The following is a 13437-nucleotide window of genomic DNA, read 5'->3' as shown; positions in this document are numbered from 1 at the left end:
CCCCGAAGCCACCCGCGGCGGGTGCGCCGCGATGCCTCCTGTGAGTTGTAGGACAGCGCCGACCTCTTAGGAAAAAGGTCCCAGGCTTGAGGACTCTATATCCCGTAGTGCATCGCGGCTGTTTCTGACGCGCCTTGAGCCAGGGAAGGGTGGGGGCGTGGCCTGAGCGGGGCCCCACCCCGCTCTCCCCGGGCTGGCCGGACGCGGCGGTGGCAGTAGGGGCGGCGGCGGAGGTAGTGGCCGGGGGGGAGGGGCCGGGCGGGGGGCTGGTGGCAGCGGCGGATGGACTCGCGGGTATCGGAGCTGTTCGGCGGCTGCTGCCGGCCCGGAGGGGGCCCGGCCATGGGCGGAACCCTCAAGGCTAGGGGGGCCGGGGGCAGCAGCGGCTGCGGGGGCCCGAAGGGGAAGAAGAAGAACGGAAGGAACAGAGGGAGCAAAGCCAACAACCCCCCGTATCTGCCCCCCGAGGTGAGCACCTGATAAGTGGGGGGTTGAGAACAAATCACTCTTTCCGGTCCCCGGACTCTAGGAAGGTGGGACGGAGAGAATTGATACCCCCTTCCGGTGTCAGGACCCCTGGGGAGAGGAGAACCCCTCCTTCCGGTCCCAGGAACCCTAGAAGGAGGGATGGAGAGACTGGCCCTCCCCTCCGGGGTCAGGACCCCAGGGAGGAAGAGTGGGGAGGAGGAGCCCCCCATTATGATCTAGATAACTCCAGGAGGAAAAGTGGGGAAAGGAGATCCCACTGCCAACCCCTTGGGAAGAGCAGAATGGAATGCCCAGGCTCATCCCAGTGCTGCACTAAGAGCGGGGAGACTACATCCTGGCATGAGGAGGCAGAGTTTTCTAAACTTGTTCCTTGGGGAGGCGGGGAGTATCCGGGGAAAAGAGCAGTATGTTCTGTACCTGTCTCTGAGAGTACACACACACACACACACACACACACACACACACACACACACACAGAACAGCAGGTAGTTCTGCTCTTTGCCTGTCCTATGAGGATGTGGGGACAGCCTCCACATACCTACTTCATCTACTCCCTAAGAGAATAACTGCTACTTTGTCCATCTTAGGAAAGGAGGACCCAGAGGAAGAGCCTAAACCAGTGCTTATCAAACTTTAGCATGTATCAGAATCACCTGGATTGCTGCCCCACCCCTAGAATTTCTGATTCATTAGGTCAGAGGTGGGCCTTATAATCTGCGCTTCTTACAAATTCCTGGGTGGTGCTAATACTGCTGGTCCTGGGACCACATTTGAATCATCCTTGTACCACTTTTCTGAAGCCATTCATTTTCATTCTTCATTTCTGTCAAAATGATAAAAAGGAAGGTCTTTGGTGATGGGTAAAGATCTCCCTTATACCCCATGAGGTAGAGATTATAGGCGAAGACCTGTTAGAGCTTGGAGTCAGAGGGCCTTGAAGGGATGGAATGATGACAGAAAGGGAAAAAGAAAAATGGCCAGGGAGGAGGAGGGCAGAAACGCAGGACAGGCAGAGCAAGCAAACCTCATATCCTTTTGCCCCTGGGAGGGGAAGGCTCAGGCAATGGGATACTTCTTTGTTGGGTCACTTAATATAGGGAAGAGGCAGACGAGATTGTAAGATGGACTCAAGATTCTACCTCAGTTGAGGCACAAGGGGATAGGAGATAAAAGCTACAGGGAGTCTATCTCCCTAATTATATTTGTTGAGTCTCTTCTCTTCACCGCAGCCCCAACTTTGGAGCCCTGCCCCTCTCACCTGTGCTCTCTCATTGAGCTTGTAGTGACCAGTGCTGAGCTCACCCTTTGGCCCTGGTCCAGAACCTCTTGCATGCTCTTACTCTTGATGACATCAGCCGAGAGGGGTGGGCAGGAAGGAAGTGATATCTCCCAGACCAGTGGCAAAGAATGGCCTCAACAGCTCAGACACAGAGGAGACATAGATTTCTGGGGACAGCAGTTTGAGGGCCTGAGGAGAAGGAAAGGGTGATTGTGCATCTGGGAGAACATGCTGCCAGTGATCAAAGAAAGGAGGGACTCAGGGTTCTGTTCCTGGCTTAGATGGGTGACTGTGTTCTTAGAGGCCTTTTCTTGAGAGAGGTCACACTGGGGCTGGGTAGAGGGCTTGTTGCCAATGACCTTTGACAGGCACCTGCCTAAATAGGTGCCATTGAAGCTTCTTACTATCTCAAGTTAGCTGCTGCCTGGGCACCATCTGGAATTGGGGAAATAGGGGTTAGGTCTGAACCGTGTTTGGTAACTGCTCCCTGTTTCTTTTCAGGCTGAAGATGGAAACATCGAATATAAAGTGAGTCTTAGGCTGGGGAGGTGCAGGTTGTCTTTGCTGGCATGGGATGACGATTTCTCTGAGATCCTCCACTTCATGATCTATAGTAATTTAGGGATGTGGTTCAGGGTAAGGACTCTGTACCTCATTCTATTGGGGGGACTCACTGTTAGAGGGGGTCAGACATGAGGGGTTTTAAGTGGGAAGGGAAAGTCCTGGTCCTTAAAGCAGGACAAGTGGTGAGCATGTGTGTTTAGGAGCAGCATCTCTGACTTCACCTTCTCATGATACCTCACCTGCCCTAAGCTGAAGCTGGTGAATCCATCCCAGTACCGCTTTGAGCACCTGGTGACACAGATGAAGTGGCGGCTCCAGGAGGGCCGCGGTGAGGCAGTCTACCAGATTGGGGTGGAGGACAATGGGCTGCTGGTGGGGCTGGCTGAGGAGGAGATGCGGGCCTCCCTCAAGACCCTGCACCGGATGGCAGAGAAGTATGCTTCCCCTTCCTTCTCGGTTCTCTTTTCCCTAACTCTGGGGAGGACCCACATACATCCAGTCACCTAGGGCCTCAGGGGCCAAGAAGATACTTTCCTTCTGCTGCCTTCTCTTGACAAAGGGCTGAAGTGGGGAGAGGGCTAGTGTTCTGGGCTCCTCCACATTTGGACCTAGGCTTTTTTGCTCCTTAAGATTTGTTTGTTTGTTTAAAGGGAGCTGTGGATGCGGGATAGTTTGGAGGGTGGTAGGAGAGGAAGTAATATGTTGGGAGCTCTTTGGGACATGTGGGAAGGCCATTGGTCCAGGATGGAAGGCTGGGGGTGGGGGAGTACAGGTGAGATGTGGCAGCTGTGGCCTTGCTGTGATAGGGTTGGGGCAGACATCACTGTTCTCCGGGAGCGAGAAGTGGATTATGACAGCGACATGCCCCGGAAGATCACTGAGGTGCTGGTACGAAAGGTCCCTGACAACCAGCAGGTGAGCACACACACTTCCCTGCCTTTCATGCCCATGCTCCCTGAGAGGGCCCTGTGGTTCCAGACTTTCTCCTGGCCTGTGATCCTGGGGATATCTAGTTCATCATTTGGTGCCCAAGGAGTGGCACTGTCCTTGATCCAGTGTTTACTGGAGAGAGGTAAGGGTTTGGAGTCCTTAACCTCTGACAATTCATCCACAGTTTCTGGACCTTCGTGTGGCTGTCCTGGGGAATGTGGACTCCGGGAAGTCAACTCTGCTTGGAGTCCTGACCCAAGGAGAGCTGGACAATGGGCGCGGCCGGGCGCGGCTCAATCTTTTCCGCCACCTGCATGAGATTCAGTCTGGCCGAACCTCCAGCATCAGCTTCGAGATCCTGGGCTTTAACAGCAAGGGAGAGGTGCATGCAATCAACGGGACCCAGTGGGGCCAGACTATGAGGATAGGATGGTGGTGGTAAGGGACAGTCTGAGGGCAGAGTGTGGAAACTTTTTGGAGTAGAGTAGATAAAGGCCCTGAGGGCATTGAACAGGTTTTGTCCTTAGAAAACAAAAAGGGAATCAGCTGAATTAAATCAGAAATGGGGCTCAGGGTTAAGAGGCAGGGCCACCCAGGGACTGGTTTAAGTCTTGGTGACTCTGAAAGGGTTTGGGAGGCTGGCAGGGGGCACTGAGAGCCCTGGGCTCTGGGCCAGGTGGTGAATTACAGTGACTCACGGACCGCAGAAGAGATCTGTGAGAGCAGCTCCAAGATGATCACCTTCATCGACCTGGCCGGCCACCACAAGTACCTACACACCACCATCTTTGGCCTCACCTCTTACTGCCCTGACTGTGCCCTGCTCCTCGTCAGTGCTAACACTGGGATCGGTACGAGGCATTGGGGCAGGGATGCAGCTGGAAGGGGGTGCTAACTCTCTCCTACCCTGGGCCTACTTAAATCTGGGAGCCAGATGAACTCTCCTTTTGTTCCCTGTCCTCCCTCCTGCATTCTTTCTTCTTTCCTGATGCCTGCCTTCCTTCTCTGAGGCAGCCGGAACAACAAGGGAACATCTGGGGTTGGCCCTGGCCCTGAAAGTGCCCTTCTTCATCGTGGTCAGCAAGGTGGACCTGTGTGCCAAGACCACAGTGGAGAGGACCGTACGCCAGCTAGAGCGGGTCCTCAAGCAGCCTGGCTGCCACAAAGTCCCCATGCTGGTCGTCTCTGAAGATGATGCTGTCACTGCTGCCCAGCAGTTTGCCCAGTCACCCAAGTAAGCCTTCCTCACTCCAGATGCCCAGTCCACAGGGAAGGCTGCCATGGGGCCCTGGAGCATAGTGTCCCACCTTAGGACCAAACCAATTCTGGCTCAGTTCTGTGGTTTTGTAGGTTGGGATTATGGGAGGCAGTCTTTGCTAAAAGGCTGACCCTCCCCCCAAGCCAGCCTGGAGCTCTGCTGATGCCTGGGAACCTGGAGACGAAGTGCTATGACAGGCATTTGCCAACTCTTTTGGGCTCTGGGATGGGTCCTTGGCGGGCTCACAGAGAGAGGGCCCAAAGCTCCTGTGAAGGTTAACAGGAGGGGCCCCTAGTACCCATGAGAAAAGCTCACCTTTCCGTGTGTGAGGCTCTAGCCTCTGCTTCCTATTAGAACTTTCCTCACCTGTCTATTCCATGCCTCCCTCTACAGCGTCACCCCTATCTTCACACTGTCCAGCGTGTCTGGAGAGAGTCTGGACCTGCTCAAAGTCTTTCTGAATATCCTGCCACCGCTCACGAACAGCAAAGAGCAGGAGGAACTCATGCAGCAGCTGACAGAGTTTCAGGTAACTGTCCACCCAAACAGGCAGTGAGCTGGGGAACTAGGAAGGACTAATTCTGGGCAAGCCCCGTGTTAAGAGAGATTGCACTTGCACAGGCCAGTGATAGAATTTTCTTTGGCTTCAGGTGGATGAAATCTACACAGTACCAGAAGTGGGGACAGTTGTTGGAGGGACACTTTCCAGGTGAATTTCCTTGCTTGCTGCCCACCACACTCAGCCCTCACATACCCATACACTGGAAGACATCATGGCCCAAAGGAGACCCTGGAGTTGAACAGAGCCCAGCTAAAAGACGTGCTTGTCTGCAGATTAGGTTTCACCACCAGAAGAGCTGGAGAAAGCTAGTCTAGTGGCTTATGAGGGAAGAAACAGTATTGCTGCTTTACTGGGAATCTCCAGGCCCCTGAGGGAGAAGTGTGGGTCTTGGGCCCCAGGAAAAAAGCTAGTGTGTGTGTTCAGCTGACTTCATCTTCAAGTAGGGAAATGGGAGGTCCCTTAAGACTCTCTCCAAAGCAGAGGACGAAACCCAAGGGGATATCTTGCTCTTTCAGGGATCAGGTGTTCAGTGTCAAACCAGCAGGCACCTCTCTGCCAGCCATCACTGCCTTTCCTGATATTGCCCTTAAGAGTCTAAAACTCTGAACTGGGGCAAAGCAGTCATCTCCCCTAAGTTCAAGTCAGAATTTTTTCCCCCAAGTCAGAATTTAGGGTCTCTCTCCCCCTCCTGAGGGACTCACCTTAGAAGGGAAAGAATGCTTTGCTTGCCTCTAGCAGAGAAGTAGTAAGGGAGCCTAGGCTGACGCTGTGCCATCTGCCCTCTGGGCTGCAGTGGGATTTGCCGTGAGGGCGACCAGCTGGTGGTGGGCCCCACGGACGATGGCTGCTTCCTGGAGCTGAGAGTATGCAGCATCCAGCGCAACCGCTCTGCCTGTCGTGTGCTGCGAGCTGGTCAGGCTGCTACACTGGCTCTCGGGGACTTTGACCGTGCGCTTCTTCGCAAGGTGAGGTGGGAAGGTGGGTTGGAGAAGGAACACAGAGAAGCACCTGCCTAAGGGGAACTCAAAGGGAACGTGGTCTCTACCCCAAGAAGCTAGTTATAGAGACTGTTTGAAAAGCCTTAGAATACTCATGAAGCACAGATCACTAAATATGAATCACTGTGGTGCAGCCATAGTGTCCAGGACCCTAGAAGTTAGAAGGGTTAGAGCACCTGGGAGGTGGGTAAGGAGGGGTTCCTCCTAAGAGGAGAGTTTTGAATATTGTTTTCTGAGGTCCTGTGCTTGAAGTCCTAGAGGAAGAGGAAACTTAGGAGCTGTAAGGGCGAGAGCCTAATGCGAGGTCTGGGGGCTGTGCCTCCCCAGGGCATGGTGATGGTGAGCCCCGAGATGAATCCCACCATCTGCTCAGTGTTCGAGGCAGAAATAGTCCTACTGTTCCATGCCACCACATTCCGGCGAGGCTTCCAGGTGACAGTACACGTGGGCAATGTCCGTCAGACAGCAGTGGTGGAAAAGATCCATGCCAAGGTGAGAGGGACCCAGCCATGCACATTTTTCCAGGGAAAAGTCAGAATTCTCCTGCCTCCAGAAAGGCCTGGCCCGAGACTTATAAACTCCTTGATCCCACAGAAGGGGCAAAGACCCACTTAGGGTGGGTAGAAGCCTGATAGGCCCCCAAGGGTGGAGAGCCCAGGCTGGTAGAGAATGGGACGGGAGGCACTATCCAGGGCCAGTGACCGCATATCTGCTGCAGGACAAGCTGCGGACAGGGGAGAAGGCAGTGGTACGTTTCCGCTTCCTGAAACACCCAGAGTACCTGAAGGTGGGTGCCAAGCTGCTGTTCCGGGAGGGTGTCACCAAGGGCATCGGCCATGTCACTGATGTGCAAGCCATTGCAGCAGGAGAAGCCCAGGCCAACGTAGGCTTCTGAACCTCCTCCAGGCAGGCACAGCTCTATTGCTGTCCCTACAATATATAAGGTGACTCTGGCCATGCTGCCCCCTGTTGGCGGCTCTGTGTGTTAATAGGCTAGGGAGAGGGGTGCTCCCTGCCACCATTCTGGAGAGGTGCCAAGCTTGGTGTGGCCAGGGAGGGGAAGCCCTGAGGGAGAAGACAGGAGAATTCAGGGCTGTGCTCAGCAGCTGTGTCCATCAACCCTGAAAACCCCATGGCCTGTCTACGGAGTGAGCTGACCGCCGCCACCTTGGCCCCATTGTCAGGACTGGGCATGATTCACCGATGTGGCCCCTGCACTTCAGGAATTGTCACAACTGGGAGTGGTCCTCGAGAGCACTCCTTTTTTTATACCTCTTCTGAAGACCATGTAAGTTGCCCATCTCTACCTGACTGTGGACAGAAGACATCTGCTCCTGGCCATCTGGTGGCCCAGGGTCTGAAGAAATGTCATAGGGACAGTGGATGGCAATGCTCTCATCCTATGCTGAGACATGTGGCCCTTATCTTCTTCACTCAAGGGCCACTTCCCTAGTTTCTCCTCTCATAGGCCCCACAGGTGCTATTTGTTGTGCTGGCCCAGGCGTGGGGCTACCAAGCTAAGGCTTGGCATACCGAAGGTCAGCTGCATGTCAATCAGTTTTGTCCCCTCCTCTGTAGTGATCTGTTGGTTTTAATTTTTTTTCAATTGATTTTAGAGAGAGGAAGGGAGAGAGAGAAACATCGATTTGTTGTTCCACTTATATATGCATTTATTGGTTGTTTCTATGTGCCCTGACTGGGGATAGAACTCAAAACCTTGACGTATTGGGACAATGCTCTAACCAACTGAGCTATCCGGCCAGTGGTGATCTGTTGGTTTCAATGCTGGATCAAACAGTATGTTTTACTTTCCCAGGCTGACCCACAGTTCCCATTCCTGCCACCCTCACCCTGCTTCCTGCTCCTACATAAGTCCTCTCATTTTAGTAATTTGCAGTGACCATCCCTTTCCCTCTGTTGTTGGGAACCTGGAGAAAAGGGAAAGTTGTTGCCATATTTCCTAGTCTTCAGGGCATGGACTCCCTCCTTTCCCTTTGTTAGTGTCCTGGGTTCCCATGGACTCAGGGATTTGTTGGTTGAGGTTTCTTTGCATTATATATATGTACATACATATATATTTAAATACATATATATATATTGTACAGAATAAAAATGTTTTATTAAACACATTGTGCTTATGCTTAAGACACAGGTTCAGCTTCCAGACCTAGATTCCTCTCCAGGATTAGAGACAAGTGAAACCCTAGCACTGCTGAGCCCTGAATGGGGAAAGAATTCATCTAGTATCTCATTCGCAGTTCTTCCTGTCCTTTCCCCCAACACGCGATCGATGTTCCAGTACTGTCATCAAGTATTCTGGCCTGTTTTGCATAGTTCTTTGAGTGAGCAGAATAGAAAGTGAAACTGCCACCTTTTCATCTGAGATAGGTAACCACCCCATACATGAGGAATTGGCCACTTGCTAATCACCACAGTAGAAAGGAGCCCACTATTGTGTCAGAGATTTGGAGATTAGTGTGCCAGCTATTTAAGAATAGAATTTAGAGACATGGTAATCTGATCCTCATGCTTTTTCTAGCAATGCAAAATAGCCTGAAGTGAGGTTTATGTAGCCTAAACTGGCTGCTTGGAGTTATGAGGGCCACCTTGCCAAGCTTTAGTCCCTTCTTCCTGTTTCTGTGTTCAGAGAACCTAATTATCACAGTTTATGGGTAGAGAAATGGGGCCCAATGTTAAAGTCAACTACAAAAAGCAGGGACTGCATTTTGAGCACTGAACTTTGCAAAAGAAATTTATTAATAAATGTGGCCCGACGTCCCCAGGGGCATTCTGCCTCCAAGGTATTAAAGCGATAGCTTCCCTACCTCTCAAGCTCAGCTGCTTTTAAAAATATCACTGATTTAACTGCTACTAAGAAGCCTATGGTTGAAGAACTTCCTCCTACGTTGGGAACTAAGAGGTTTACTTCCTTCTGTACAATTGCTGCGCTATGAGGAAAGGTTACATTCAGGGGAAAAAAAGTTTTTGTTTTGGGGAGGCAACAAAGTTATGCTCAGAGATGAGTTTCTGTCTTTGCCAGCAATTTATTTAGCACAGGTTCTCTGTGGATATTATAATTTCATAAGCCAGTAGCATACAATATCTCTTAATAAGCCAAGTAAAGAAATAACATACACCAAGCAAATGACAGATTAATCACACTATTGTTCCAATCAAGGGGAGGTGAAGGAATAAAGTCCAAACTTAATATGAAGTGTACCTTTTTATACCAGGAGGCACGGAAGGTTGGCGACCCACCAAAGAGCTGATTTCCAGCCGCCAACACAAAAGTAAAAGTCCCCTGTTGCTAGAGCATGTTGCTAGGGAACAAGGACATGTGAGGTAGCAGGAGGGCTAAGCTGCTATGAGGATTATCACTTCTTCAACCCCTGCATGGATTCATTGGTTGATTCTTGTATGTACCCTGACCGGAAGTTGAATCCACAACCTTGGTATATCAGGACAACACTCTAACCAACTGAGCTACCCATCCAGGGCAAGACCCCTGCATGGGTTTAACACCACTATGGATGGGTAGGAGCAAATGTTTTAAGGGTCTTCAGAGAGTTTTTAGGTTAGCAAAGAGTCATCTCATCCAAACCAAAAATCTCAAATAATCCTCACAAACTCTCAGTATTTATAGTCTAAATGTCCCCTTGCCACATGTTCCTATCGATAAGCCTCCAGCGGGAACCCCCAGTTGGGTTTCTGCTTATCAATGGCAACATGCAGAATAATGAGTCCTGGCACAATTCATTCTTATATCAAAGCAACTTTTAAAAAATTTGTCTACAACTGAATTAGAACAATTTCACTTAGGTCATAAGTGAATTTGAAATAGTAAACCTATACACAATCACCTGTTAAAAACTTTTCCTGGATTAAGAAAGGAAATTTTGGGAAGTCATCTCAGAGACCTCTCCAGGAACACGTGCGCCACTTTGCTATATCAGCGGAACACGTAGGAGGAGAAAAAGGCACGTAAGGCAGCCCTCTGCCCCTACCCCCAGGAATATGTATATTTTTATTGTTCCAGTTCTGGTAACCATCTAAAATTTTTCACTATATATGTTTTATCCAATGAGTATCAAGTACCTATTATGTGCAAGACACTGAAGAATTCCTGCCTCCAAGAAACTGCAGATCTAGTAGGGAAAGGACCATGTACACAGTGAATACTCTCTTATTAGACATTTAACTGCCATAAAAAAGGGAGCTGTTGTTGGAGGAAGAAATTTTCTGTTAGACCTAGTGGTTTTCAAATGTTTCCCCCCCTTCTTCAAACTAAATACAGACCTCCCATTTATAAATAAGCTTAAAAAGCAGTTGATTTGAGTATATGTATGGGAGAGGGAATATGTGCAGCGTTCTCCCTACTGCTCTACTACCCCACCACCACCTAACTCAGTTCATCTGGAATTTTATTCAAGGTTCCCCATATCGGGAAAGCTGACTCTCCACATATAAGAACAGAGATTAAGAATACAGTACTATAAACATGGACAAGTGTAAAAAAGCTATAATAATTTAAAACCCTAAGCTAAAAAATCACTTCAGTAGGGAAGAGGTGAATATACCCGTGACCCTGAAGGCCCAAGTACTTACCCATTAAATTTGTACATGAGGGTTTCAGAAGATGCCTTCTACAGATTTCTCAAACTTTAAGATACACCCTGAGAAATCCTGTTAATATACAGATTCTGATCCAGTTGGGGTCGGGGTGAGGCTGAGACAATTTTAACAAGTTCCTTGATGATGCTGATGTTGCTCCTCAAAGTCACACTCAGAGTAGCAGAGTTCTAGAGATGCTTTAGTTCTGATCACGACTTATCCCTTCGAAACAGTTCCTAAAGTGGTGCAGTAGCAATCTCGCACATTAGAGCACGATGCAAGAGGTTGTAGACGTGCCAGTGGCTAAAACCGCGGCTACCATGTGGTTTGCTTGTATGGAATTCAGTATTTATTGAGTAGTCCCTGTCATGGAGACAGGGTGAAATTTTGTTTGTTTTTTAAATATATCTTTATTGATTTCAGAGGTGGAGAGAGAGATAGAAACATCAATTATGAGTCATTGATCGGCTGCCTCCTGCACACCCCCGACTGGGCATCGAGCCCACAACCGGGGCATGTGCCCTGACCAGGAATCAAACTGATCTCCTGGATCCTAGGTCGATGCTCAACCGCTGAGCCACGCTGGCTGGGCAGGGGGGAAATTTTTTAAAAACTTTTTCCTCAGTCCCTTTCCTGCGCTAGTGCTTTAATAAATTGTTCTTAATCTTCAATACTCTGTAACGCATTCTCTCAGTTTTGCTCATTATCTCAAAGACGAGGAAAAGTGAGGAAAGAGACTTGCTCAAGGCCATATACTCCAAGAGGCAGAGCCAGGTTTGGAAGCAGATCTCTCAGGCTCCAAGGCCAGCATATTTCCCACTATGTGACTCTGCCTTCCTGAACACTTAACCATTAAAAACTCAAAGCAGTTGTATCTCTGGAAGATTAATTTTTACATCTCTATCAGCAATGAAATTAGAATCCATGCCCATGAAGAGATGGGAGCCTTAACTCAGCATTTAACTGCATTATTTTTCTTATAAATTTTTTTATAAAGTTAGGAATTTCCTTGAAAAGTGAACATATTTCCATTTCCCAGGTTATAGATAAAATATTAAAACCCTGCAGCAAGCCTGAGGGCAGCACTAGTGTGTTAATGGCTTAAAAAATGATTCCAATGTCTGCATGCCCTCAGGCCTAGGGCGCTTATTACTGGAGGCCAGAGGGCTCTTTGGATTTCTTTTGCCTTGAGGAGAAATGGGAGGCGCAAGCTGGGGGTCTGAGGACTGGGGCTGCAAAAAGGATTTCTGCAACTCCAGTGCAAAATGATAGTCCATATGTTCCGGCATCTCCCATACAGGTACCAGAGAGCCACACTTCTCACAGGGCACTTGGTCCTCAGCAGCCAGAAGACTCGGGGTAGTAGTTGCCTTCTGAGCCACCTCCAGAGCAGACTTGGAACTTAAAGAAGCAAGCCTGCTGGGGCTGTTCTTGGCCAAATCCGTCTCTGCAGACGGTGCTTTACAGGATTCTAGCTTCAAAACCTCTTCACAGACAGGGCAAGAATCTGGATACTCTATTGGAAAACTGTTTGGTAACTTTTTAGGACTAGACTGTGGATTTTTTGGAGGGGAGGAAACTGAAGGATTATTAAGCTGTTTCTGCTTTAGAAGCAGACTTTTCTGCTTAAAGAAGGGCTCGATTCCTGTAATATGGCTGGTTTGGAAAGGTAATGAGGGCTTGCGTGGTGAATTGCTCTTGAGGGCCTGGGTAGTGGAAGTTAGAGACGGAAGTGAAGCTTCTTTGACTTTCTGCTTTTCTGCAGCTTTTTGGAAAAATGATTCCAGAGAAGTGGTTGCTTTCTTAGTGGCTGTAACCGATGGGCCACTTCCCTGGGTCTTAGTTTCTGGACTGGTAATTGGCACCTTTGGCAGAGAACTTGAGTCGTTACTCAAGAAGACAGTGATGTCTGTGCAAGATGAAGGGGCAGACGCAGAGAATTTGGTAGCACAAAGGAAAAGCATTGTGAGGGGAGGGGACCTGTATGGAAAGTAAAAGAACAGGATTAGCACCAGGTCACAGATTTGAATTATAAATGACTGTGATTCTGGTTCTGCCACAAGAGGAAATTATTACTGCATCGATTCTCAAACTTTAGGGTATATCAGGTTAATACAGATTCAACAGACAGGAAGGGCAGAGAATATGCCTTTCTAGTAAGTTCCTAGGTGATGCTGATGTTGCTAATCTAAAACCACATCTTGAGAATTGATGACTTGGTGAACCAAGTCACACATGTGTAAGTTGGATCCCTGACAGCTACATATTACTGTTTTCATACAACACTGCTGCAGAACTGCTGTAATTCAGGGTTAGGGCAAGAAATGTTACTCAGGGCAACAAAAAAGCTTTAGAATATTTAGACTGCGAAGACTCGAAAAAAACCCTCTCACCCATTCTCCTGTTTTTAAGAGGGCGTCATGTTACACTAACACTGACAGGATTTCAACTCTGGAATTTGTGAAAAATGAAATTCCACAATGGCTTTTGGTTACCTATCCTTGTCCCAGAAACACTTCAAGAAATTCCTGTCATAAAGTTCCTCATTATGTCTAATTACCCAAATAAATTTTCACGAGTTGAATTTCAGAAGATGAAACACGCTTTTCATACAGTTTAGTCCCTCAAGGTAAAGAGTAAATGCTATTTTAAAATTATCACAACAGAATCTCACTGTTCTCTAGTTTGATGCTGGGGGACAATTTTATACAGTGGCACCTCGGTTTTCGAACGTCTCCACTGATGA

At 49.0% G+C, this 13437-nt stretch overlaps 2 protein-coding genes across 4 annotated transcripts in view; one reads left to right on the top strand and one right to left on the bottom strand.

Moving 5' to 3' along the window:
- The first annotated feature begins 241 nt into the window (after positions 1–241).
- On the top strand, positions 242–11738 carry GTPBP2 (GTP binding protein 2). 2 transcript variants are annotated; one of them, XM_081139879.1, is made up of 12 exons: positions 242–468; positions 2270–2296; positions 2582–2766; positions 3139–3247; positions 3447–3644; positions 3939–4113; positions 4277–4496; positions 4914–5049; positions 5171–5229; positions 5876–6047; positions 6408–6572; positions 7265–11738. In XM_081139879.1, exons 1-12 carry the CDS (start codon positions 283–285, stop codon positions 7274–7276), a joined length of 1644 nt encoding a protein of 547 aa, XP_080996005.1. In that variant the 5' UTR covers positions 242–282; the 3' UTR covers positions 7277–11738. The 2 variants fall into 2 exon arrangements, with proteins under 2 accessions (XP_080996005.1, XP_080996004.1); XM_081139878.1 differs by having other exon boundaries at positions 6799–11738.
- The window catches only part of POLH (DNA polymerase eta), a 28866-nt gene continuing 26520 nt past the window's right edge, over positions 11092–13437 (bottom strand). The window contains exon 11 of one of the 2 annotated variants that reach the window (XM_081139875.1): positions 11092–12671. In XM_081139875.1, coding sequence (XP_080996001.1) covers positions 11777–12671 — 895 coding nt within the window. In that variant the 3' untranslated portion in view covers positions 11092–11776. The remainder of the gene's footprint in view (positions 12672–13437) is intronic. The other variant, XM_081139876.1, reaches the window with a different exon arrangement.

Source organism: Miniopterus schreibersii (assembly GCF_964146895.1).
Source record: "Miniopterus schreibersii genome assembly, chromosome: 6".
Taxonomy (NCBI): Eukaryota; Metazoa; Chordata; class Mammalia; order Chiroptera; family Miniopteridae; genus Miniopterus; species Miniopterus schreibersii.
The sequence above is the reverse complement of the archived record's forward strand: the minus strand, read 5'-3'. Positions and strand labels throughout refer to the sequence as shown.